Source organism: Aythya marila (genome assembly GCF_965140915.1).
Source record: "Aythya marila genome assembly, chromosome: 3".
In the NCBI taxonomy this organism is placed as follows: domain Eukaryota; kingdom Metazoa; phylum Chordata; class Aves; order Anseriformes; family Anatidae; genus Aythya; species Aythya marila.
Window position 1 is genome coordinate 78,870,755 of NC_139044.1, and position 27,706 is coordinate 78,898,460.

The following is a 27,706-nucleotide window of genomic DNA, read 5'->3' on the forward strand; positions in this document are numbered from 1 at the left end:
CTTGCCCTAAAGGCGCAGAGAAAATGCCGTCCAAAAATCCTCGCAGAGGGGGTCCGGGACATGGGGCGGCTGCCGGGCAGGGCTGCTCCTGCCAGAGGGTCGCTGAAGGGTGGGTGCGCCGGGCCTGCTAGCTCAGATGTTAAAATATAACAAAGGATAACTGAGAACACAGAAATCATTGTTTGTTTTATTATTCTCCAGGCAGCTGTATCTCTGCCCCTTTCCTGACAGTCTGTTAGGAACCCTCTGCTTCTACACCCGTGTCACACGGAAAAAAAAAAAAAAAATAATAAATAAAACACGAGCAGGCAATTAGGCGCACGTTTAATTAGTCACCAATTACACACGGAAACCGCAGAAGGCTGAGGCGAAGCCGGGACAAACGCCGCTCACCCCTTACCTAGCGGGGCAGCTCCGGCAGGCAGGGACCGGGCACAGCCACAAGCCACCACAAACACCACCACCACCACCTCAGGGCCCTGGCGGGGGACCGAGGGGCAGCTCCCAGCCCTTCCCTTCCCTTCCCTTCCTTCCCTTCCTTTCCCTTCCCTTCCCGGGCCGTGCCGAGCCGTGCCGGCCATGCCCGCCCGGCGGCGCATGCGGGGCGGGGAGGCGGGCGCCGTCCCGAGATGGCGGCGGCGCGGCGGGTGCCGGCGGGGCGGTTCCTGCTGCTGCTGGCGCAGGAGCACCTGGAGTTCCGCCTGCCGGTGAGCGCCCCGCGGCCGGGGACGGGACGGGACGGGACGGGACGGGACGGGAGGGGGGTGCTGCCCTCGGGGGCTCCCCCCGGGGGCAGCCGGGGGCGGCGTGGGGGCAGGCGGCGTGTCCCGGCCCCAGCCCCAGCCCCAGCCCCGGCCCCTTCCTCTTCCTCCAGGGCCTGGAGGGGGAGGCTGGGACGCTGGGGGGAGAGGGAGCGCTGCAGGCGCCTCGCTGACCTGCCTCTGGGACGGCTGTGCCCGGCGCGCTGCCCAGCGCCTCTGCATCGAGCCCCGGCACCGCCTGCCTGCAGCGCGGCAGCCCCGGCACATGCAGAGTCTGCCCTCGCAGGCCGTGCTTTCTGCGCCTTGCAGCTTGCCTTTAGGCACTGAAAAATGAGTGCAAGAATGGAAAACGCTGGGATTTCCGTACTGAAGTCTTGCCTTTGATCCTACTGTACCCTACGATGTACAGCTTTTCATAACCTGTCAGTAACTCGAGTTGTGACGATCAACTACTTTTACAGCAGAAGGGTCTATGTTTTCATCTCATAATTACTACATACAAGCTGAATTTAACTCTAAACCTCTGCCCTAGCCATGCAGTTGCATTAAGAGTTTTTCATTGTTGCTTCTCACAATAAATCCTTAGTAAATGCCATTCTTTCCTCTATTGTAAGTTTTTGTTTGTAATCCCTGTAGAGGTCACAGTCTGCATTAAAACTTATAATACGCTGTTCTGTCTCTGATACATACATATATATATATAAGTTTAACGCATTGGTGAATGCTCACAAAGCCTGACCTTTTTATTTTCCCTTTAGGAAATAACATCGTTGCTCTCGCTCTATGGTGGACAATTTAGCAATCAACAGGAAATTTGTGTAAATGTAAGTGAGGACCAAATATTTTCCTTGAGTGCATGTATGATATACAAATATGTCCTTTACGATATTTTTATTTAAAGTGTGTAACTGAATACATTTTGAAGTTTCTTAGGAAAATAAGTTGTCTTCCAAAAATGAGCAATTCTCAATTTCAGCTCAGATTTTGTTTTTAGGAAAAGATGCACAAAAAGCACATCAGGATGTCTTCATTTAGCTATATAGAAAGAAATTGTGCCATCTACTGGGAGGCTTGTTTCCTTTCAGAACAGCTGAACCATGAAAACATTTTAGTAGGCTGTGTGAATTTAGTGTTTACCTCTAATTTGATGAGACACTATATCCAAAAAAGTGAAGCTGGCAAGCTGTATAATTCTGGTCTCAGTGCTTAGTCAGAAAACATCACTAGCCTTTTGTTACTAGTTTTGTATAAGTAGGTGTTATGATTCCTTAGCGGATAAATAATCTAGAGAATTATAAACAAACAAATAATATTTTATCAAATCAAAGATATGGCAGGAAAATGGAATTTGTAGTAAAGGTTCTTGGCTGTTCAACCAAGAATTAATTTTACCTTAGATTAAATGTTTTATCCTCACGTTTTCTGTACTGTTAACATGTTTTTTTCTTCAGCATGCATGTTCTGTTTTGATACAACAGAATTGTGTAATTGTGTAATACGTGTAACATCCTCCAGGTAGACATTCGCATCACTCATCTTCTTTCTATTTCAGTCTCCGTTTTGGATTCTCAATATTCCTTCAGAAGAGATGGCAAGGGGAATAATGAAACGGACAGTATGTGCAAAGTAAGAGGTGAAAAATCTTCAAAATGATAAAGTAGGCTGTAAAAAGCTTTCACTATAAGAAGGAAAATATTAATTTTGAATAGAGTCTTAAGATTTATGGAGTCCTAAGTCACTGCTTACCCCTAGAAATGAGGAAGTATTGTTGGACCCTATAGGACTGATTACATATCATGCCTGTCCTTCTTACTTAATTTACAGTCAGCACCAGGTCTTGAAGCACTGTTTTTCACTGTAGAGCCAGTGCTCATCTTGTAGTGTCAGTGACTTCCCAGTTGACTTGAGTACTGTTTAGGTAGTGGCTCATTTTAAAACACACATAGAATTAAAATATAAGAACAATGAAAGATAAAAACTGAAAATCAAGTTTAGAAGGGAATGATACGAGAAGATACGTATTCCTTGTCATATGTGACGTGAATTAAAGCACAACAGAACAGCCTACAGGTGTTCTATATGGCATGCTCTTTCAAAGAATACATACAACTCTCATACAGAAAACATGACTTGCCCACTGTTTTTTCCTGCCCTTTTATCTCCTATGGGGAGTTACGTTAGCATAAGATTGCTGGAGCATCTCAATTGCACTGCTGATGAAAATTAAAAGCTCTGAAGCATATACTTACCTAAATAAACTCTCAGCAGAATGTTGTGGGCTTTTTTTTTTTTTTTTGTTTTTTTTTTTTTTTTTGTTAGATAATTAAGTGTAAAGGTAAGAAGTGAGTCTGAATTGCTTCTCCAACAGCAAAATAAAACTCAAAGACGAGTATTTGGTTGTCCCTAGTACAGCCTATGTTATTAGCTTTTCCATAGGTCCATCTATAAATACAGATTAAATCCTTAAAGTAAATAGAAACAGATGCTTTAAGAAGAAATGACACACCGTTAAAATTTACTCTTTTTTCAGGGTAAATGCAGGTTAGACGTGTAGCCCTAAATATTTTTCAGGAAAGGAATACTGCAACTAAATGGCCTACCACTGACCTTTGTCACTTAGTAAAGTGTAGTTCTCTTACATTTGTGTGAGTGAGCTAAACCTTTGAACTCTGGCAAGTTTTTCCTTAGGGAGTTATCCTTGTAAAAGTACTGCATGCCACTGTTGATCTTTAAAGGTTGTCTTTGTGTATGGTGTGTTACAAATATGCATAGGAATGTCTAACAATGTGCAGTACCACAAGGGTTCCTGTTGTAGGATTTTTTTCTTTGATATGGCTAGGGCACTTTTGGGATATCTAAATGCTGGAGGGAAGGTCTGTGATGTGGTGTGTGGTGGTGTGCCTTCACTGCAGGAGCATCAGTTCTGTCATCTTCCAAGGCAATGCTCTCATTGAAGCCAGCAATATGGAAACAACAACAAAAGTGTGGGAAACAGTGTAGTGCTTAAAAATCTTAAAATGTCAAACATCTTAGCCAAATCTTCAAATGGGATAGAACCACTGATTATATCTCTGGCTACGTAAGACAGAAAAAACAAAAAAGCGTCTTTGATACATCAGTTTAAGATAAAAGAAAAAGTATTTCCCTGTTCAGAACAAAACTTAAATGTGTGCTAAGACATAAACAACATCCTCCTATACCCTATGAAGCCTAAGCATGTTGGCCAAGAAGGATTGGTGAGAAGGAGTGTCTGTAAGGCATTTCCCTCTTCCCTTCACCTTCGCCACTTCTATCTTACTGCACTCTAAAAATATTGGTATTTTCAGGTCTATATTTGAACTGTGGGGTCATGGCAGATCTGCAGAGGAGCTCTACGCATCTTTGAAGAACTACCCAGTGGACAGGATGGTATGCATGTGAAGAATTTAAAACTGTTTTCTTCATCACAGTAGTTAACACTGCAGCTGTACTAATGAGAATCTTTGCCATTTTTTCAGCTTCCGTATCTACAGCCTGACTCTACGTACAAAATACGTATTCATACTTTTAATAAAACACTGACCCAAGCACAGAAAATAAAAAAGATAGATGTAAGTAGATGTTTAAGATACCATCAACATTTATTTTTATCTATTTACGTTGTTCTTATTCAATGCTATCAGTGTTTTCTAAGATATATTGAATTTGGGGTTTCCTGAATATCTTAAAACAGTTTACAGCTTATGTCTTGTCAACTGTAAATGAGATCTTTCTGTCTGACTTAATGTTCCCCGTGAATTCCTGCCTTTGTGGTTTTCTTTTCCTAAGCAGATCGCGTAAGGCATATACAAAGATAAACAACGATCACAGTGCTGATTTCGTAGATGCAGAACTTTAGGCTTATGGCCTAGAACTATAAGTTTCATATAGAGCAGATGTCATTTTAAGAAAATGTCTTATCTCCATATTAGACATCAATTGTTGGAGTATGTGGAACAGCCAGTCCACTGACCTCAGTTGCAAGCTGTGGATTGTTTGCCAATTTTCTGTTCTGTCCGTATGTTTCTGTATGTGCTTGTGTTCTCCTGCTAATTATATCACTATTTTAATTAAGATTTTTTTCTAAGTTACTGCTTTTGCTTATTTAATTATGCTCTATTTTTAGTCGCTGTTGATTCTGTAGATTTTTAGGGGGGTTAGGTTTTCTTTTCTGGGGGGGGGGGGGGGACACGTATTTTAAAAACTTGACCTAGAATGTGTAGACTGTTTTTCTTTTTTGTGTAGGCTCTTGAATTTCTGCCATTCAATGGAAAAGTAAATTTAAAGAATCCAGAACATGTATTCTGGATTTTGGAAGATTATGGAATGGACCCTAATAATGTTCCAGAAGAGCCCTTTGATTTGTATTTTGGTAGATGGGTGCGTAAGTACAGTTGCTTCAGTTTTTGAGCTTGTATATTCAGAACTGTTCTTCAATTTAAAATGTAAAAGTTGTCTTGAGCTTTAATGGAAGCATACAGTATAACTATGACTGAATATATCACTGCATAAAACAGTGATACAAGTCTTGAAAATCTGTACTGTGACTAAGAAAAGGCAGTTTACTTTAGCAATTTAAAAACAGGTGGAAAAAAAACTGGTGTTAAACAGCACCAATGTCTGCACAGCTGTGGTATTATAAATCCAGGTGAAGCTAAAAGCACCAGCAGCTTGTTTCAAACATGAAGAAACATTTACAGGAACAATAGATGGTTTGCTACCATGGTGACTTGCATCAGCCCTGCTGGAGCATTCTGCACGTGCTTCAGGCGTCCTGATGAGCACATCAGTAGAAAGGTATGGACTGAGCCTTTGACTCAGTAGTTATCCTGTAGCTGTGAGTTTTCATGGACTGAGACTTTGGACCACAGTGGGTCCAGCCCACAAGTGGATGTGTGAGTGAGAGGACACTGACAGTGCTGTGCTGCTCACACACAGTAAGGGTCATTTTCAAAAACTGTCCAGAGCTTGTCATCTGAGGTACTTACTGCAAATGTTCTCATCTGTTGGGTGTATGCACTCCAAACCTGCTGCATGATTGGGATATATTGAGGAAATTGGATCTGGTCTTTTATATCTTGTGAGGGAAAAGTGGGTCCCCAGAGGACGTCTTACAGAATGACACCAGTGACTGATTGAAAACTGTGTTCTGGAATGCCCTGGGTCAAGAGCAGTTTAGAAGGGAGGAGAATCCCTGTTGAGAATGCACAGCTGTGGTCAGGGGTTTTATAACGATAACTACCTGGGAAGTTAGAGGCCTGCATTACCTGTTAGTGCCTCTGAATACTCTCCATGCCTGTGATTAACTTGATAACAGCCTGTGTTGTGGCAATACTGCAAAAATGGTGCAGCTGTTGTCCCACCTCTGCTGGATTCCTGAAGTGTTCAAAGACAGGGAAAACAACCTGGAAAGCATAGACAAATGTGTTTTATTTACCCAGTAAAACTGGTGGTGGTTAGAGTCAGAGAATTGTGTTGGAAGAGATTTTGGACATGCTTAATTCTGGACTTTTCTGGTCATCTTCAGTATATTTTGGAAGTCTGATGGAAAAAAAAAGCATTTGGGCCTTGTCTGCTTTACCAGTAAATTTTAATTTGTCAGTGCTATCCTAAATTTAGATTTTGAGCGTGACAGAAAAGCTGGTGAAGATCAAACTTCTGTGTGACCTTAACCTGTGCACATGCACTTGTTTACATGTACTTTATTTATTAATGTTTTGAAGTTCTTCTGACTCTAAATTGCCAGGAATTGTTATTCTGACACCTAGAATAATGGCAAAGTTGCTCTAATATTTATTTATTTATTTAGAACAATTTTCACTACAAATTGTTCGTATATTTTTGATCTCTCTCTTGAAGTATTTATCTATGTATTGCATAGATATTGCACCTGTTGCTTAGAAAGAAGTCTTTCATACCTGCAGAAGGCAAAATGATGCATTATGGAATGATGAGTTTGCTGTTTGTTGGATAGTGTCACTTAAACAAGTCTGTCACTCTGCTTATCTCTTGTATCTAAGACCTGACAGTGATTTCAAATCTTTCAACAGATTGCAGATGGCCAAAGAGAACTCATTGAGTCCTACAGTGTAAAAAAGAGACACTTTATTGGAAATACCAGCATGGATGCCTGCCTGTCTTTCATTATGGCAAATCATGGAAGAGTGAAACCCAACGATATTGTATATGACCCCTTTGTTGGAACAGGTATATTCCTTTCTACTGGAGGGAAAAACTGGGGGATTGTGTTACTGTGGTGTTACGCCAGCCTTCTGCCTGATACAGTGGCTTCAGGTGCTGAACTGACATTTGAGATTGTACCAAAAGCAAAATGGGGATCATAAAATGATTCTTGAAAGGGATTTTAGGGGAAGGAGACCAATTTCAGAAGATGCAAACAGACTTCTCAGAACTGTAAAATAATCTTATATAGTTTTATTTATTTATATGTAGCATGGTTTAAACACCAGTTCACGTGTATTGCGGACCACTTAGGATCCAAAGTCACTAAGAACTGAAATTTGGTTGCAACATTCCCTGCAGCAACTTTCAGAATGTTGTATGGAGTAGCATCTTTGGAGGTGGCTCTTTTGAGAAGTGTTGAGGGCACTTTTGAGCCTGTAACACACTGTAGCAATTATTAGGTTATAGCATTCAACGGTGATGGGCTCCTTGTGCTGTTGCATCCTTAGGACAGCGCAGTTCACAGCATGTATTCACTCCAGTTACGATTTGTCTTAGTTAAACCAGGAGGGGGAGCTTTTATTCCACATATTAATCTGCATGCCATAGAAGTACCTTGTACCTGAGGGAAACTCAACTTTTTTGTAGTTGAAAAAGAAGATCCATGGTGTCAGGTTGTAGCATTTAATCATACAAGAGTATATTGCATTAAGCCACCTTTAGCCTTTATTAGTTTATTGAAAAGAAAAGCAAAGGCTTTATTGCTGACCTGGATTTCACTGAAGTTTGACCATGTGTTAAGAGCACGTGAGCCACATGAAATTAAAAATCCTTATTAGGAGGGTGAAGAGAATTCACTACAGAAATTATTACAAAGATGCTAGGGAGAGTGAAGGCAACACTACAGCAATCAGTAGCAGGATGAATTTTTATTAGCATGTGGATTCTCTGTAACACAGAAAATACATCAGGAATATCGTATTTTCAGAAACACAGGACTTCAGTAAACTATGTTTCTGTTTTCAATATTTGTATTCGTATACAACCTGATTTTTTGCGTGCATAATAATCCCTTAACGACATTTACTCATCCTCCTTATGTTTGGGGAGTAACCTTTGAAAGGGTGATACAATTCCTCTAGTTCATCTGTAAGCAGTTATGCTTTGGTGTTAGTAGTTTTGTTTCTTTATCTGCTAAACCTACAGCACAAAAAGTTCTCTGAAAGCAATTATTTTCTTGGGAGTGAAAATGAAGAAAAAAATGAAGGGGTAAAGACAGAATGAGGAAAAATTGCATAGAGATGGTGAAGCTGTGGAAATTAATGATGAATGTTAAGACTTAAGTGAATCAGTTCAAAAGTATAACGTACACAAAATTCTCCCCAAACTGCCCAGTGATTTGAATTAAAAATTTTATGGCTTTACTGCACTAAACATCTGTAATGTGCAGGCTTGAGATTAACGGTACACAGGGGCATGAGAGATGCTGGGTAAGGCGGTCAGAAAACTGCATTTATAACCAAGCAGTGTCTTTTCTTTTGCACCTACTCTTGGTGAATAGCACCCAGGAATTTTTAATGGTTTAATGAGGTCCTTTATAGGATTTTCAACGTTGTCAGGTGCAGTAGTGAGCTATCACGTACTTTTGGAAGGTAGTTTAGAGTTGAGAGTAAAGCAGTAAATTTGAGCTTATGAATTTGGAAAGAATGTACCTTTGGTACTTGAGGAGTACTTTGAGGAAAACATAGTTCAGATTTCTTCACTGATGCAGCTTGAATAACTGGATTGATTTTATTTATTTATTTATTTATTTTTTAATTTAATGCTCTATTTACCAGGTTAGAACAGCCTTACTAAATGGTGCTTGCTTTCTGGAAGCAATCTGTTTTTGCTATGTGAGCCAAACAAGCCTTCCAGATCAGTGTAGTAGTGGACAAGGGGAATTTGTCCTTGGAATGAAAAGTGCTTTTGACTAGGCTGATTTAAGACCCACCGGAGGTTTCTGGAGGAAGAAATCAAGTCTTTTATCTGAATATTTTGTATTGTCCTGTTTGACAATTTGTTCTTGATACTCCAGTAAGCCTATTGCTTGTACTTCAGGAAGATGTTTGTCCCTACTTTCCCTTTGGCAATTCATGATGCTGTATAATTGCAAGTAACACAATTTTGTTCCTTGACATCGTGGAGGACAGTGATACGACCAGACCCTCATCTGTGCTCAAGAGATAGGAAAAACAGACACTATCCAATAGAAAGGCATGAAGTGCTGTGCCATTGTCATTTGGTTAATAGCTGTCAGTGGACCCAATGATTATCTGATTAACCCTTAACATACATCTGTTTAATTTAGGGTAGGTCAAAGGGCTGGCCCAGTTAGGATATTTAAGTATCTATGTAGGTTTCTGTGAACAAAATTGAACTAGTATCAGCTGAGATTTAAAAGCTCTAAGTTCATGCTTTCCTATCTTATTTTTCTATGTGATTAAAAATACTCTTAGATGGGCAAAGTACTTTCTTCTTACTTTTTTTATAGGACTGGGTGGTATGCCATACTTGGGGTCAGGGATAGCTAAGTTTGTCTTGACCCTCTGGAGGTACTGCCCATCTGTTCTGAGGGATTACAGCCGAGAAGGGAAATGGGTGACTCCTATGGGGTGAGTAACCTTGCTTTTCCCTGATCCATTTCACAAGGAAAAAAAAAAAAAAGATATATATTTTTTTTCTCCCTCACCTTCAATTTTGGTAGTTTATTAGCATACGGTGCAGGAATTTTCTAGTGCCCCATGTAGGACCTTTAGCCTGTACATGCAGAATGTGTTGCAGATTTGCTGGTGCTGAGTGGTTGGTGTGGGACAATGCAGCTGCCTGAGATGCTCCTTTTCAGGCTGCCAGTGAATGCAAGAATTGGCGTCATCCACGCAGGCAGCTTGTGTGCTCCTGGTGCTGGTGAGCTCTTGTCTTGCAGCAGTTGTCCCCCTCATTTTAGTGGGATTGCTTCTACCTATAAGCAGTTGGCATCAGTAATGTGGGGTTCACAGCCAAGTTCTTGGTTACGGTACAGTTTTAAACTGTTCTGTTAGCTGTATACTCTCTGATTAATAGCACAATTCTTTGATAATCTTCTGCCATCCATCATTTCTTCATTTGGAAGTAGTTAAAGACTTAGTGGAGGTGCTCTTTTTTTGTGGGCTATTCTGCTGTTGCCCAGTTTCAAGGAGAAATCACACATGCTTTTTTTTTTTTTTTTTTTTTTTAGCAGTTTTTTAATTAGAAATGCAGATCACAGTAGTAAATAACAAAAATAGTAAATAAATTTAGTTTTATTGCTGGATTAGTAAACTAACAAATGTGTTGACAAAATAGCAGCATACACAAAAGAAGACATCTGTATATAGCTCTCAACTAGCAAAACAATTAAGGAAACTTTTTTGATACTGACATTTATAATGGGAATATTTATATTTGTGAGGTTCTTGACCATTGCTTACTAATCAGGGACTGAATGCCCACGTACACAACAAGTTTAATTTTTGACATAGTTAAGGAGACTAACTTTGAGAATAGGCACTGTAAAATTGCCTTTTTTTTTTTTTTCAGTAATTTCTTAGATTGTTTGCCAGAAGTGCTTATTAAAGAATTAACAGTTTTGATTCTTGTAATGCTCAGAGGGTCTAATTGCTTTAAATACAGAAAACTACAAACAAACTCCTCAGAAAGTCTCCAGAGATGAGTGGCATAGGAAGTTCACGTATAAGAGAGAAGGGATTTAGTATTAACATCTCTGATTATAATTGTGTAGAGATTATAACTGTTTTATAGTTGTATTTTATTTATTTTTTTTTATTGGGCTGAGCTTTGAGTCTAGTGTTCTGCTTCTGTAAACTCCTGACACTCCTAAGAAAAAAAATCCTAACACGGATAACATTCATAACAACAATTTACACCTTTCCCCTTTTTTGCCCTTTGTAGGTGGCCTCCTTATCTCCTCGGCACACTTTGGAGCATATGTATGTGGTACTGATATAGACTACAACACAATCCATGGATTAGGTATGTTACGTGTTTCTAAGCCATTGAAATCTTACTCTTTGGAATTTACAAATTCTGTTGATAGAAGGTAGTGCATTTTAAAGCAATGTTAATTTTCACAGAATTAATTAGTTTATGTGTAATTTCATTGATTTACGCGTGTCTTAGCTGAGTTATTCTTTTAATTTTTAAGCATTAAATATTTAAGAAAAGGAACAATGAAAACCAAAACATAATTCAAAATAGTAATGTCAATGGCTATGTGCTTTCTGATTCTGTGCTGTAGGAACATTTTTACATAACCAAACCCAGCAAGCCTAGTCCCTTTCTTACTTCTCTGAAAAACTGCTGTGCAAATTAGAACAGATTTTCTGCATAGGATTATGACTGATGGATAGTGCTTCTCCAAAGTTAACATTTAATAAACTAACGTTTTAAAAAAAATGTGTTCTGTATATATATATGTTCCCTATACAGATGGTACAGTGGGACTATTTTTCATCTGTTTTCATTATGTATTGTTAGTTACAAAGCTTATTTTATCGCAAATACTTCTGTTGGTGAGTAGAATAAGGCAGGAGATAAACTATTGTTTTGTGTGACATTTATATGAAAGGTTTTGCTGTTGAGGATGCATTTTTTTCCTTTCTTTCTCAGGCAAGGCAAGCAGAAAGAACCAGAAATGGAGAGGGCCAGATGAAAATATCAGAGCTAATCTCCGACAGTACGGTTTAGAGAAGTATTACCTTGATGCCCTAGTTTCTGATTCTTCACGACCAGTATGGCGAAAAGGGATGCTGTTTGATGCAATCATCACAGATCGTAAGTTTGTTAATGCTTTCTGTTGCCCAATTACAATGACTAAAATATTATTGCCTAGGTATATGCATATGTATATTGATTTAATGTCTCAATGAGTGCTCAGATCTGCAGTTTCCATATTACAAAAAATGACCTTTGAGTTCAACACTGTGGAAACTGGATCTGCATTATGACATCTCTGTGTTTATTTTAAGGATAGTTATAAATGTGTAACAAAGCTGGAGATAATGCTGCCTTCCATGGAGACAATATTATGACTGACAGTGAAAATCAATATGGCTGAAAATTATCCTTTGAAGGTGTCTCATTCAGTAAAGGTATAATGTTACTGATGCGTGGAGCCTTCTTACCAGAATGGTCTGTGTTGCCTTTAGGACTTGATCTGCAGCACACTGGAGTCTGATGGACTCTGAAGACTTATGTTAAGTACTTATTGGAGTGCTTCCAAAGAGAGAGTTTAATGCATTTATGATACACTTAACTGCTGGAAGCACCAAGAGTTTGAAAGGATCCTCTGGTCTTCTAGAAACCTGTGTGCTTAACACCATTTGTCTTGCCTGAGAGGAGTAGAGGCTAAAGAAATAAACAGAAGACTTTGATACAGTAATTCCTGATGTCTAGTACTGGCTCATACTATGATACATTCATATTAGTTAAGAACAGGGAGGGTGCCTTTTCTCTGTGAGGTGCTCCTTGATTTGTATTTGGCCTGTTTGAAAATAAGACAATGCAGTACATTACTTAGAACTGAGTTTATAAGTTGTGTTGAAACTTCTGTATTTACAACGTGGTGACGTTAGTGCTTCCATGCTGAAATACTGACATGAGTCTTACAAAAACAAATGTGTTGAACGTGAAATAAGCATGTTATGCTATTATAAGTTTCTGCAAATTTCTAAGAAAAGCGAACTCTGACTGCTCTGTCTGTATAAGAATTACCATTTGCAGAATGTGCTGGCAAGAAATTCCAATTATACAATGCCATTTTGGAAAAGATCAGCTAAGTGCAATAGCAGAGGTGTTTGTTTCTATCAAACAAGAGGATGGGATTATTTGTCACGTGTTGAAAATGTAAGGCTTATTTTTTTATGAACAAATCTGTTAACAAAACAGAAAAGCATTTTCTGTAGTGTAGCAAACATCTAGTATGCTAGAAGCCTCTTACAGCTGAAAGGCTTTCTTTGAAACAGTTAGCAATTATTTGGATCTTATTCTTACCAACTTTCTTTGTAATTTTTTTCTCAAAACTTTGTATAAGCCGTAAATTATGCACTGTTTTATATGTATAACATAATTGTATAATGTTATGTGCTCAAAGAGTGAACTTCTCACCTCTGCACTATGCTTTTGCTTTGTATAGCACCATACGGTATCAGAGAAGCTACTCGCAGAACAGGTTCACCGAAGGAATCAGTTAAGTCAGCTGAAGGAAGGTAAGCAAGCTGTTTTGTCTGTCGTAGAATATAAATGTTTTAATGGGAAGCCAGTTACAGTTTTAGAATCTTTATTTTTTCTTGGTTGACTGTCAGCTCTTTAAAAAAGTTAATAATTAAAGAAGAAAAGACCCTTTTGTTCTGTTTGCAAAACCAATGTGTCACTTCCTGAAATCCTTTTGGTTTTTCTCTATCTGCTTATAACTTGCATGTGTCCGGATTTCAAATCCTTCATCTCACCTCTGTGAATCAGCAGTACCTTGTTTCCTATTCTCAATGTTCTATTCAAGCCCTGCAAGTTGCAGAATAAGTTTAAAATGGAGTACCTCTGTTTCAGCTTAACCTTCCCTCTTGGTTTTCCACTGCTCCTTTCTCTTCACAGATAACACATGGCTTTTGCACTTGCATGGCCTTCCTTGTCTTCTGTCTTTTACTATAAATTGCCCTTAGGGAAGATGCTATGCAAAACAATTATATCCAACATGCTTGTGTTTCGGTGACTTTCAGAAGTACTAAAGATGAATGTAAATAGCCAGTAAGGGAATTTGGGAAGTCTTATTCCTCAAAGTAGAAGTTGCACGTCTGAATTTACCTAGGCAGTTTTGCAAATATCAAGTAGTGCTACTCTTATAGTGAAAAAATGCAAGGTTTACTTGTGCTTTTATGTTTACACTTGTGATTTTTTTGTTTAGCACAGAAAATCCCGTCTTCATTTCATCCAGCTACCATCTGAGCGACATCTTTTTTGACCTTTTGAAGTTTGCGGCAGAATATCTGGTGATGGGAGGAAGATTAGTTTACTGGCTGCCGATCTACAGGCCTGAGTATGTATCCTTGATTTCTGGTATGTAGCATGTCAGAATGAACGCAAAATTCTAACTGTGATTATTTGGGCACAATACAGCTGGAACTTCCATAGCGCTAGCACTGAAAAGTAATGCTCAGGCATCGTATTGTTAGAACTTTGTATGAGGGCAAGTGGATTTCAAAATAAGGTTTTTGAATGGAGATGATTCCAACTTACCAAAAAGAAAAAAGCTGTCATGCCTCCTTGTAAATGCATGTCTAATGGCTTGAGATTTAAGCTTAGAAAATTAGGCTTTTAAGGTGCAGATAGATTCCTAAGGTAGTAGTAGAAAGGCAAAACACTAATACGTGTTTGTATTAGAGTAGTTGGTAGATATGTATGACAGGGTCCGGTAAGTGAACGTTCTTGGATGTTTGGGGTTTGGCACCACTAATTTAGCTTTCTTTTGGGAAATGGAAAGTCAAGTGGCCAAGAGATGGCAGTGAGAGGCAAGAAGTACGCTTCTTGCAGTACAGAGAAGCGGCCCTATTAAGGACGAGAGAGGCCAGCAGAGACTGCAGGATGCTGTCTGCTCAGGAGTGCAGCTTTGGATTGAGTTTAAAAGAAAAGACATCTGCTTGTATACCTGAGTTAAGCATCTCTTAGATAAGGTTTTGGGCTTTTTTTGCTGTTGTTGTTTTTCCTGAAAACTGTTTTATAGTAAAGTGGGGAGATGATGTACAGTAACTGTTTCTGAGCATCTCCCAGATGTAGGTGTGTACTGAATGCAGCTTCTACACTGTCATATGTTCCTATGTATGGCCAAGCTATACCGATAAACGAAGTGGGTGTTGTCCCTAACTTCACCGTGCAAAAAAGCCATGTAACAGTCCTCTGTGTAATTATCACATGCCGTTTTGAAAATTTGGAAAATGAAAAAAGCCAGTTCTATTACATCAGATTTCTGTGTGCTCTTTAGTAACAGAAGAGTGTGCTTAATAGCTTGTGGGGTTTTTGTTTGTTTTTTAATGCTATAATTGATATTTTAGGCCCTTTTTTATACTACTGTTCACAGGCAAAGCAAAGAATGCCATTAACAGTATTATACTCCTTGCTCAAAATGTCTTTCTATACACACTTTTAACCCTGATAGAATTCACAAGTACACAGGGTCTTAGATTTCCATGTCAATGAACTCTTTTTGGAATTACTATGTTTTTTCTGTTTTAACAGAGCTTTTTGTCTAGTCTTTGAACATTGGTAAAAGCATGCATCCTCTGTACAGCAGAATACAGTGTTTAGATAACTATGAGCTACACATTCTCGTTCTACTTCAGCTCCTGTTTTGGGACGTTGGCTCTCAAACTCTAGTTGTATTGCCTCTTAAACAGTACATTTGTACAGATGAGTATGAGTTGACTTCATGCAATGAAGTTTGAAATATGGAAGTTAGTGTATCAGCACAGTATCATCTCTTTGTTGTAATTTCAGTTGTAAAGATGAACACAAGAGAAGTTTTTTTTTTGTTAAAAAAACAGGAGTGTAGAGGAAAGATAAGCTGCTGGCTACTAATTTATTGTGCTATCAACTATGCTTAGGCAACACCTGCCATCAGGTTCATGTGGTATTTGAGATCCTTGTGTATTACCTTAAATTAAAAGCAGAACTAAATTAAAATGGGTTTCTGTTAAAAGCACTGCTACTGTATTACTCTTTTGATAATGTTCTGAGTTTTACCTGAGTGCAGAAAGATACATATGCATTAATGCTAACAGACAAGGTTTTTTAACAAGCCGATAATGATCTCTTACTCTGCAAGATAGCATCTCACTCCAAAGTTTACTCTTTCAATCTGACATTGAAATCATTATTGAGTCTGAATTCTTTTAATTCCTCTGCAGCCAGGCTTTATTATGGATATGAAGAGAAACTTTTAGGATACTGTGGCGGAGTGCCTACCTTTGTAAGAGTGACAGGCAGGTTGGTGGTAGTGGATGCATCAAAAGTCTTGTGTAGTAGAAAAAACAACTGAGAATTCATTTGATTCTCCCTTGTCAAAAGCATGTTCTGACTTCACCTAGCAGGTTATGCCTTGATTTTGGACACAAGAAGGGACTGAAAGCTTGTTTGGCTATCTGGAAATTTTGGAATGATGCAGAAATGCGGTACTGTTAGTTTTTTTTTTTTTTTATGTATGTACAAGTCTGCATTTGGTATTGTCTTACTAATTTAACAGCTCGCTATTGTCTTTAAATTAAGAAATGTCAAGATTTCCCTCAGCTCTTCGAGGGATGCTTTTATCAGCTTGTGCTTTGTGAATTTGCAAGGCTGCTCAAGCTTCAGAACTAATGTTTTTATTCTCTTAAGTGAAAAGTTTGTGGCAGGATTTTGTGAAGAATGACTTTTTTTTTCTTCTTTTCTACAAATACTTTGTCAACAACTGAGCATCTGAAATTAGTGTTAAGTAATTGTAATACTAGAGCTTGCATGAAACTTATTCTACCAAATGCTGGGTTAGCATGGTTGTCCAATGAGTTCTTCTTTTTCCACCAGCTACTGTTAGTGAACACAAAACTATGGTCCAGAGAAGTTCCTATCACCGTCCTGTCTTGTCAGTAGGGCTAGATAAATGGAATTTGATTTTTATACTGTTTTTTTTTTTTTGTTGTTCTTTGGCATGGTCTTTTCAATGCATCTCTGGTTTGTGTGTCTTAATAGGCTTTCAGGTCTGTCAGTTTGGGACTTGCCTGCTGTCATGCACAAGCCTATGCCATACATACAGGACAACCCATTTTTAGTTGTGTTGGATTTGACTTCTCTTTCACCTATAACAATAGATCTACTTGGTAAAGTGCAGAAAATCCACTTCTTTACAAGAAAAATACTAAGCTCCTCTATTGTATCTTTTAAGTTCCAGGGACTGGTTCCAAAATTGTTCAGTTCTGATTTTTAATGTCTTACTTCTGTTGACCCCCAACCACAGGGGAATCATGAGAGCAAGCATTTTATATAAAATCCTAGTCACTGACAATACCCCATATACCATTTTCTGTATTATGTTACAGTAACTGTTATAGGAGAGCTTATTACAAAAATGAGGACTACATGGCTGATTTATACTCCAGTATATCGGAATCATGTCACATCTCATTTTATATTATTAAGCTAGGTTAATGCTCCAGTCTCATGCAAAGCTCTTAAATTTTAAATTCCTCTTTTCAGCATTTGGAGAAATAGGAGGAGGGAAATTCCCTTTTTCCACGGGGAAATAGTATGCTTATGAGATGGAAGGCATGTAAAACACCTACTTGGCTCTATAGACGAGGTTTTATTGTAAGCTGTGTTGCTACCATCTAATGTTAAAAGCTAGTTGATTTTTCTCCATTTAGAAAAATCTTCCATCATTTGACAAGACAACTACAATGTGATACATCTGCAGCATCTTCTTCTGAACTCCAGGAATATCATTGCTATAGGAGCTAGTTTAGTATCAGTCGGAATTCAAGTGTAATGGTCTCCTTTTAGGGAGCTAGAGTTAAGTCTCTTGTTGCTGTATCTTTATTTATGTTGACTGTGGAATACTTTTTTTTTTTTTAATCACAGCTCCTGATTGGATAGGTTATTACTTCTGATTGGGCAAGATGTTTTCCCTTTGAAATGATACAGGCATGCGTACATTAACGTAGTACAAATACGTGTATAAAATATGGGTGGGGACCTCTTTATGGTAACATTTCCATTTCTTCTACACATTTAATGTCACAAGATGGTTGGAATGTATCATTGGGAGAACTCTGAGCACCAATACCTGAGCTTCTGGTAACTTAATTTAAAATGCATAGCAACTTTCTAGTGTGAGCCATTTTGTGAAAATCTGTATGAATTTTGTTTCAGATGCAAGCGTTGCAGTTCATGAGCTTACAACTCTGAATGTTTATTTCTTCCAGATATACAGAAGAGATCATTCCCCGCCACCCATGCCTGAAACTTATTAGCAACTGCGAGCAGATGCTTTCCAGCCACACGTCAAGGCGCCTGATAACCATGGAAAAGGTGAAAGAATTCAAGGTAAGCTTGAATTCTTGATTAGATTGTGTAAAGTGGTAGTTGTTACATTCAGGTTTGTGCTGTTCAGCATTTGATCTTCATTTCTCTCATGCTTGAGTTTTTTATGAGAGCTTTTGTAAAATTGTCACACATTTCTTCAAAGTAAATTGAGTAGCGATTTAAGGGACTCTACTGGTTTTGTTGTTTTCCTTGTTCTCCTCAGCTTCTGATAAACTTTTTGTCCCGAGCAAGCCCCTTAATAGCATGAAACTGTGCTTGCTTGTGGAAATTGCATACTCTTTTCTTAGAAAACTGAACTCTGTGAATCAGATCCACGTAGAAGTTTAGATGCCTAAATTCCCATTGATCCCAAAGTGTTATTTGGTGCCCAAGTACGTACTAAATGCCAGATACTTTGTGTATCTGTCAGTACTAGTAAACAATACTCAATTTTTAGAGTCATCTTTAAACCCACAAGGGACTAAACAATATAGCTTTTGGAAATAATATTGTGTCTGTTACATAATTACAATGAAGCAAGGATTTATTTATTTTTTTGCTTAAATTTATTCTTGAGGGGGGACACACTAAGTTCCTTTCCTGAGTCACTGAGACTGGCAAATAATACATTCAGGTCTCCTTTCTGTTCTTGCTGCTTCTCTTACCTGCAAAGACTGTTTAAAAAGATGCTAAACCAGTGTGAAGCAAACTCTTAATGAAAACACAAGCAAGAGGTGAGCAAGTGTCTTAGGTATATTCCTTTTCAGCTGGAAGAGGTATTTAAAATGACAGGAGATGCTGTCAGACTGCTGTGTCTGCATGGTGCTTACAGAAATAACAAAGCAGGATTTCAGCGCTGCATTCATAATGCTAATGATGACTGAAATTTTCAATGATGACTGAATTTTTGTAAAACACTGTATGTGGAGTTCAGAGCCAGAGCTGCCAACTTTGTCAGTAGCAAACCACAAGGGTAAATTTTGACACTTCTTGGCATGCATGTCTCAGGGTGTCCACAGAGGTTTTCTGCAGAATTTTTTTTTATATGCCAGCTGGTATGTGGCTGCCAGTGCTGTAGGATAAGATGTCCTAATTTTGAAAATATGTTCACCCTCCTACGAATAGACTTTCATCATTTGTTATTCTTGTTTTGTGCATCACGTATTCTTCAGGACATGCTTTGACAGGTTCACGTCTGGAAGCACTTAGCTTTGAGCACCTGATGCTACTTGGCAGGCTTACTGCCTAGGTAAAACTGTGCAGGTGCTTCTGTTGTGGACTCCAGATGTCTTAGGTAACTTAAAGATGCTAAGCCCTGTGTATTGTTTGTAATGACGCAAAAACTTGTACAAATAACAGTACACAGATTGACACCTTAACTAGTACCTCCTTGGTTTGGGGTCTTGTTTGGCATCTAACTACTGAAGATCTTCCCACCCCAGTTCTACCAGACACACTTCATATTCTCTTGGCTCTCTGGGACATGTTTTTTCCTGTCCTAATGTCTCAAAAATCCTTTTGAGTTGGATGCTTATGACTCACCAGATAGGATCAGTATTTGGAGCTTTGGCAGTTTTTCTTTTTCCCCATATAAAAGTGAGTTATTCTGAATATACAGGCATTTACATCTCCAGACAGTTCCCGTTTTCTTTAATAAACTGGTTTGTAGTGGGAACTTACACATTTCTTTAGTTCAGCTTAGTGGAGTACTCGCAAGTGACTAAGAAACTCTACATATTATGTAGTGCTGCTGTGCAGTCCATCAGTTTTCCCAGTATTTGCCACCAATAGTGAATTGCAAATTTCACAGCAAATTCAATTCCATTATTAACACTCTAACTTCTTAACTGAAGACAAATTTGATCAGTTACAGAGCTAGAGAAACAAGGAACGAGTGGAATGGGAGAGGAGCAAAATGGAAGCAGTATGAGATAAGACCTCACTAGCCTGATCTGCCACTTTTTTTTATAAATATAAGTAGCCTTTCTGCTCATATTAAACAGACATGGATCACCTAAATATCTTTCTAAACCTGAAATAAAGCTTCCTAATTGGTACTACAGTGGCCAGGACTGTGAGTCAAACCTTACCAAACTATTGAGAGAGGTTTTTCGGAGCAGTAAAACCACAAATTCCACTCTCCAAAGACTGAACCATTCACATATAAGAACTGAAATACAGTGGTAGTGGAAGAACGAGAACCTGTTGCGTTGGCTGAGTAGATTTGTGTTGTAATGTCTGTTGACTCTAATCTTCTAGGAGTCCAGTCTTCTGCTTTAGGTCAGAGGGGGTTTGAACTAATTCTTCCACGCTGAGTCAAGTGAAAATATATCTTCTGCTGTCCTGGTTTATTTTTCAAAAACCTTTAAAAATATATGCATATAAGACTGAAAGATCTTCATGTCTACTATCTATATTTGAATTGTTACTCTTTTTTTTTTTTTTTTTTAATTTAAAAGTCAAGTAACTGGTAAATAGTTAATCAGTAGGAAAATTGGAATACAACAACTTACAACTTAAGAACAAGCATTATTATCACAAGAGTTCTTGGGAGTCTGTATCTGGTGATCAACCAACTATCTCAGAAGGGGATGGATTTATGAATGGTGTTTAACTGTAGGGTGGCTTGGTGTTCCCCTTCTTTGTTACAGTGTGTCTAGCTTTCTGTCTTCAGAGGCTTGTTGATTTCCCTATGTTTGTTTCAGCCATTGCAGAATTGTTTGTGTTTGTTTCATTCCTTGGCTGGCTGTCTTAAAGAAATAGACCACATCTATTTGGCTAGTAAACGCCTACTTAGTTTTAATGTTTCTCATTAGTACTTCTTAAATATATACATCGATATTATATATAGATATATATGTGTATATGTATAAAAGGAGAGATCTGCAGTTGTCAAGGGTTAAGAGAGACACCTAGAAATTGCAGGGAGAGATGAAACAGAAAACTTGACTTAAGAATGAACTCTGAGCGTATGACTGCCCATGAAAAGGCCCTGGAGCATTGGGCATGCAAATCCACAATACTGAATGTGTCCAGCATTTCCATGTCATGGGGTCACTCCAGAGTCTTTACTAGCATAGAACTTTTCCTTCTGAATTTAGCTGTGTCCCTGGATATGACCCTGCATCTGTGATTTGGGAACTGCTCGGTGCTGTTTATAGCTGTATAACATTAGTGTAAGTGGTTTCTGTAGCTACCGTTCAGCACCAGATGTAGAGTGGTAGGAAGCTGTGATAAGGCTAGGAAGATCTTTTAAACAAAAAGTGAATGTGGGTTATTACCCTAAGGCTGAAATGAGGTGTGCCAGATTCATAAAAATCTGTAAACTTGCACATAGTGTCTGCAAAAACTTAAAGACACAGCTTTCTTGTTACCTTCAAGCCCCCTCCTCTTTCTTCCACCTCTCATTATTTACCAGGGACATGATACCTTTATTTTTTGTTGTTGTCTTTAGAACAATTCAGTGTTAAGTTAAAAACACAAATTAGCAAAAGCAGTTCGGTAGCATCTACTTTGCAAGAGCTTTGTTGGTTTTCAGTTGTCACAGAAGTCATCGTAAAACATTTGAGAGCAGAAGTTTTATGTGATAACTGCTGTTTGCAATTAGTCTGCTGTTTTGAGAACTTGAATAATTCAAAGTGAGAACCAAGGAGGATTTAAAAAGAATGAGCAGTGGCTAATCAACATCTTCAGTCCTACAAATAAAGGAAGAAGGCTTTGTCTCGGTGGTAGGACCAGTAGACTGGGGAAGGAGCTGGCTTACTGACAAGTGGGCTGATCATTGCTGATCAATCTTGGCACGTGGCCTAAGGAAATGCTTTCTCAGGAAGTCTCAGTAGGTTGTGCCAAATAACCAATTACAGACTCTATGCCTTGAAAACTATGCATACTTTTTTTTTTTCTCCAAAACAAATGTGGCAAAAGCTATTCATTCCTAGGTGCAGCGTTGTATCACAAGTAGTACTCCTGATTCTTCCAGTGTGTCATGTTAAGAGGAGGAGAGGAACTATGTGTGTTAAAACACAATGGTTCAACTCTATTCCCCAAATTTAAACTTTAACATAAAAGGGGGGATTGGAGATGGGGGCAAGTGAAAGGAGAAACATGTATGCTAACTGGGCTGGACTGTTAATGCATTCCAGGGAGAGCTGACAGAAACAATTGACAGAAACAATTGACAGAAACAAATGACTGAAACAATTCCCAGGATTTGGTCCAGTGCTTTCTTCATTACTGTGTCCCATCCACCCTCTGTAAGATCTTCTCTAACTGCATAGCATTCCTGCCAGAACTTCAGGGTGCGTGTTCGACTGGTTTGTACTACTCAAACTAGAGCTCACCTGAGGATGTTTGGCTGGTTTCCTTACTGAAATGAACTGGTGCTCGATGCCTAGGTGAATTCCAATCCAGATAGTCAGAATGCTTTTCTGAAGATGATTTTGATGTGTTTTTATCTTTGTGGAGCTAAATACAGACTTTTCCTAGTGCTCAGGAAAACTATACCTGTTTGGCTCCCTGTGTAGATAGAAAATACCCTAATTTAGAATTTATTCAGAAATCCTAAATCTCTGAAATCTATGACATTCTTTTAGTTTGTTCAGCTCTCATATTCCCTGTAAAACTATTTTGATTAGTAAATGTCAACAGTGAGTGGCATCTGCAGATAATTTAGGGTTTCTTATTTTCTTTTCGTTTTTTAAGTCATTCCCAATCCATTCTTTTTCTTTAAAGCCATTAACATCTTTACTGGGCAGTCGTGTCTGTGTAGGGAAGAGATAGGGAGTGGAAGCTCTTAAGCTGGAGTTATGATGTGGGCCAGGAGCTTTCTTAGTAAGCTGTTCCAAGAAACCAGTGCCTGACTGCAGGTCTCCTCCCATCTAGCAAGCAAAGATTTGCGTAGCTTTTGATGAAGCCTGGATTTACAAAATGGATTGTGCTTTGGTGTGAAGCACCAAGCCTGTTTCCATCTGATGAATGCGGATGCTCCTTTTGAAGTTTCTTCTCTGAGATATATCTTCTCTTTGTCCTCACCAGCTTGGGGGTAGAGGGAGTGAGTTCATTTCTTCCTCCTTCCCTTCAGCCTGAATTAGCAATTTGTTACTTAAGAAATCAAGATGAATGGAGTACAGGTGTGTGACCTCTTAGAGGTTATAGGGATTCATTTTTATGTCAAAAATACTGTTGACCCATATATCATTATCTTTCAGGGTCGAATATCCCATCCATTTTTTAAAATAATTTCCTAAAATAAGTGAATTAAGTAAAATCATCATTAAAACACTTCCCAGAGTCATGAAAATATGTTACACGCTGTGGTCAAAGAGGGTTTACTGGCCTGTAAATTCAGGTGAAAAACAAGTGCTCCTTTCCTCAGCATGGTACTGTATGGGAGACCTGGACAAGTGGCTATGGGCTGACTGTAAAATGAAAGTGTCGTAAGTCCTCCTTTTTTCCTGTCTCCCAGTAGTAATTTTTTTTTTTTTTCATGGCCATGTTAAAAGGCGTTGATTATGACCATGAGGACGGTCTTAGAAATGCCTGTCTCTCACAGATGACCACAAGACAATAGTACAGTGTCTGGAGTGGCTTTACTGAGGTCATTTTTCTCCTGCTATTTTTCAACATCGCAATATTTTAAAAGAACTAACTGGATGCTGATGGTAGATGTGCTTTAAGTGTTAGATATGCACATATATGCATATGAACATTTAAGAAGTTAATTTAAACCAGTGGCATTCCACTGGTATCTGCTAGGATAGCAGCTGGGAATTGCTTCGTAGGAGTAGATCATTGTGTCCAGAAGAGGGCACTTGTACATGCCACAAATGTCTTGTAGTGTTGAAAAACCTTTGTCTTGCAGCTTCAGAATGCATATTAGGATATTCAAAGCAAGATGTGGCATTGATCCTGCTAGGTGAAAGCCCAGAAGGGCCACAAAATAGCTGAAGAGGGGAATGTCTACTAGAATTTAGTTCATTTAGTGTTGGTAGCATTTGGTAACATATGAAAATACTGACTTCAATCTACTGCCATCTTACTAAGGCATTCTAGAGTAATTTTATTTTCAAATGTGAACAAATAACCTGAACTGCATACTGAAGTAATGAACCAATCTGTATGCTGAAGAATTGCTTAAAAAATTTACAGTAAACTGTGAGGATGCATTAAGAAGAAACATTTAGTAGAAGAGAAGTTTAGTTCTGTTGTGTGCTTGTTTTTATTTTCTCTTTGCACGCTTCAGTTGTGCGTGTGAGGCTGTTTAGCTCAGTTTCATCTTGGCATTGTGATAAACTGCCATCAACCGTAAGTGTTAAACTGTTTTGCAAATTGCCATCGTTTTTTAGCGCTCAGAAAAAAAGTTGGTGTATTGTTTATTTTAGAGTATTGATACAATCAGTTGACAAGTATCTTAATTGAGTAAAGCCACAGTACGTGATGAACTAAACATTTATATGTAGTGACCCATATAATGGGCCAATTTTCTAAACTGTTTTCTTGGCTAATGTCATGTGTAGGGATTTACTATGTCAATTTTAATTTTCAGAAGTACATGAATTCTGCACAAGAAAAAAAATCCTTTGATAGCACTTCAGTTTCTGCATGAATTCGCTTTAATCATTCGTATTCCCCTTCTGTTTCTATCTGCTTTCCGCAAAATGAGTGATTGAATTCTCCAGGTGGTATTTCTTCTGGAAACTCATCTTTATATTTCCATTTATAAAAAAGTGTGTGTGGCATAGTAATCTGCTCTCATTCATTCATGCGAGGGTTGAGTTCTGGTGATGTTAGCTGAGATACTTCCAGTGATTCCGCACAGTTCAAGCTTCGAATGTCTGGTATTGACAACTTGCCTCAGTTTGCTATACAGAGTACAATAATGAAAACTTAAATGAGTGCATTTAAAAACAAACAAACAAAAAAAACAAACACACCACAAAACAAAAACTTGTTTGCTTACAGTTTGTTTTTGATCAATGCCAATGTTAAATGTAGGATGTGTGTGTTCTCGTTAATCTGAACGAAAACTTCAGCGTTGTATTTTTTTTGCGTTGTTTTATGATTTAAATGGTTGCCATTACATTTTAAATAATACTTTACTCTTGCTTGTAATCATCTGAAAAAGTCTGAAGGAAAAACAATGGCAATGCACACTGAACAGACTGCCATAAAACCTAACACTTGCATTTTGATGCCATGCAGGATCAAGATCAGAATTCTTACTTGGATGATCAATACATGCCGTACAGGGGACACAATTCTTTTCGTGAGAAGTATTTCAGCGGAGTGACAAAGAGAATTGCCAAGGAAGAAAAAGACAACCAGAAGTAAAATACAATATAAACAGATTAAAAAATGAGGAAAGAATGAAGATTGTGTTTCTTTGTAAGGACATCTGGATATGAACATTCATTTGGATGCTTCAGAAAAATAAATACTGCTTTTAATTTTAAAGCAAGATGAAGCCCACAACACAGGTTGAGAGCAGTTCTTTTTAATTAGCTTTGTTTATAGCTGATTTTATTGTACAAGTTTTTTTGAGTCTTATTTAATTTATATTTGTACTTTCAAGTTATAATGATGATTGACTAAAACCATTATTATTGTTCTTTCACCATTAACGTTTACAAAAAGTAGTAGTATTATTTGGCTTCTTAAACTGTGAACATCTGGCTCTTTTAGAAACACGTGGTGGTGATCAAGGATTGCTTATTGTGAAGGTCATTTTTTTCTAAATGATACACAAACAGTAAAACAGAAAAGTTTTTAGTGAGTTTTTATTTATAATTGTTGTATGCAGTGACTGTTCATATGTACTCTGATTTGTTCTGGCTGAGGCCAGCAGTGTTTAAAAAAAGAAAAAACAACACAATCCACAAAGAAACAGATGTGTGTGCATGTGCACGCGCGTGTGCACACACAGGCACACAAGCCTCTGTGACCTGACAAACTCTGGAGAGCCTATTAAACCCTGTGAAGCCTGTCCACATCTGAAGCTCATCTGTACCTTGGATTTGCTCTTGCATTCCTAAACCTTGACTCTTGGTCAAGCCAACTGTCTGCAATTTTTGGTTCAGAAACTGATAGTTAAAGCAGTAACAACAACAGCATAAAATCAGTAATGGTTCCCTAATGGTATTAAGCCTAATCAAATCTTTGAAATTGAAGATGTATTTGTTAAAGGGAAAACTTTGCTGAATCTGTACCATGTCCATCATGAAAATACCTCATTTGAAAACCACTAAGCACATTAATTCAGGATGTTAATGGTTCTTCTCCTTTTGGTGGTCAAATATGGCCAGATACTCTTCAGCAGGGCGTTGGTGAATGTATCTGCTAGCTCCAGCCAGGGAAAGCCTCACTTCTTAATTTGCTGCAAGCTACTGACTGTGGTCACATTGCGATCTTTGTAGATTATGATCTTTAAGAGTTTCTCCAAAAAAACAGTCATACCTAGGCAAGTATGAATCGTTGTGTATCTGCTTGAGCTCATTAATTCAATTTGCTCTTCTCTGTGTTGTGGTCCTCAGCTGCAACAGGGAGAGCTCAAATATTCGATGACAACTTTGTCTGACCTTCTGGATCTAATCTGTGGTGTCTTAGGTAGTTCTGAAACAGTGATTTATTTTCTCTGTTTCCATTATAAATCACTTCGTTTTGAGACTCTTAATGTCAGCCATCTAAGAGTTGTTCTGGGCTAAACTTGGAGCAAGATCAAAGCTCAGAAAATTTTTCAAAAGCAGAATTTGAATTGATCGTTTTCAAATATTACATCAAAAAATAACTGCTTCTGAAAACCTGTCTTCATATAACTTCTGACTTCAATTTTAGCATTACAATTTGGCATTCAGTCTTTATTACTTTACAAATTAAAATTACTTTCTGTTCTTCAGAGTCAAGGAATTTTTGTAGATGGATTTATTATACATTTATAACTTCACTTTTGTAAATGTTACTCTACATAGACATGATCTAAATGGTTATACAAGATGTAAGGTAGTGGCAAATCTGGCCCTGTCTATTAAAAGAGAATGATTTAGTTTATTTCTCCTCTTCTTGGTCCAATTTTTAGTCCATTCAGCAGTGGTGGTGCGGCCTCTGTGTAGCAGTTCATACATAACAGCTCTATCACTACTGAAGAATACCCTTTTGAACAGGAGCTGGGACTGTGTTTGGGGTACTCCATAAACACCCACTAATCAAAAAGAGCTTAGAATTGAAATCAGATGTTCCAGCTCTGCTGATCCCCAACATTAAAGCCATCAATGGGAAATATTTCTGATCCCTGAACTCCTCCTCATTTCGCGTGCGTGCTCCAGACAATTGTGCGTGCAGGCTTGCCGAGCAGAGGCGTTTACAGCTGCAGAGCCGTGACACAGCCCTCGCACTGCATCTAGCAGAAGGCTGACAAGCGGGTGAGTTATCCTTTCGACAGGACTTGGCCACCGGTGGCCGCGGTTCCTGGCGCCTGCCCTCGATCCGGTTCCATTCAGTCTCTTTCCGTGAAGTTCCAGCTTCCTGTCCCTGGCAGGGAGGGTCAGTTCGGGAGCCCGCGCTGAACTCATTCCGTTGTCATTCTCTCCTTTGGGGTGGTTTGATGCCATTTTCCAGTTTTGAAAAATAAACGT

General features: G+C 38.5%; 1 protein-coding gene across 4 annotated transcripts; it reads left to right on the plus strand.

Annotated features, from left to right (window-relative positions):
* On the plus strand, positions 1 to 27,706 carry TRMT11 (tRNA methyltransferase 11 homolog). Of its 4 annotated transcripts, none has more exons than XM_082755879.1 (13): positions 1 to 707; positions 1,520 to 1,585; positions 2,314 to 2,387; positions 4,088 to 4,169; positions 4,259 to 4,351; positions 5,025 to 5,159; positions 6,830 to 6,986; positions 10,932 to 11,012; positions 11,649 to 11,813; positions 13,174 to 13,246; positions 13,939 to 14,070; positions 17,981 to 18,101; positions 25,281 to 27,705. In XM_082755879.1, the coding sequence occupies exons 1-13, from the start codon at positions 630 to 632 to the stop codon at positions 25,407 to 25,409; spliced, it is 1,386 nt and encodes a 461-aa protein (XP_082612005.1). In that variant the 5' UTR covers positions 1 to 629; the 3' UTR covers positions 25,410 to 27,705. The 4 variants fall into 4 exon arrangements, with proteins under 4 accessions (XP_082612005.1, XP_082612006.1, XP_082612007.1 ...); XM_082755880.1 differs by lacking the exon at positions 1 to 707 and adding an exon at positions 1,122 to 1,183; XM_082755881.1 differs by lacking the exon at positions 1 to 707 and adding an exon at positions 1,124 to 1,183 and having other exon boundaries at positions 2,314 to 2,394.

Excerpts from the sequence above, each read along its gene's own strand:
- TRMT11 (XM_082755879.1), top strand. The coding sequence starts at position 630 with ATGGCGGCGGCGCGGCGGGTGCCGGCGGGGCGGTTCCTGCTGCTGCTG. Across the intron at positions 5,160-6,829 it reads ATTTGTATTTTGGTAGATGG|ATTGCAGATGGCCAAAGAGA; the intron begins GTGCGTAAGTAC and ends ATCTTTCAACAG. Across the intron at positions 11,814-13,173 it reads TGATGCAATCATCACAGATC|CACCATACGGTATCAGAGAA; the intron begins GTAAGTTTGTTA and ends TGCTTTGTATAG.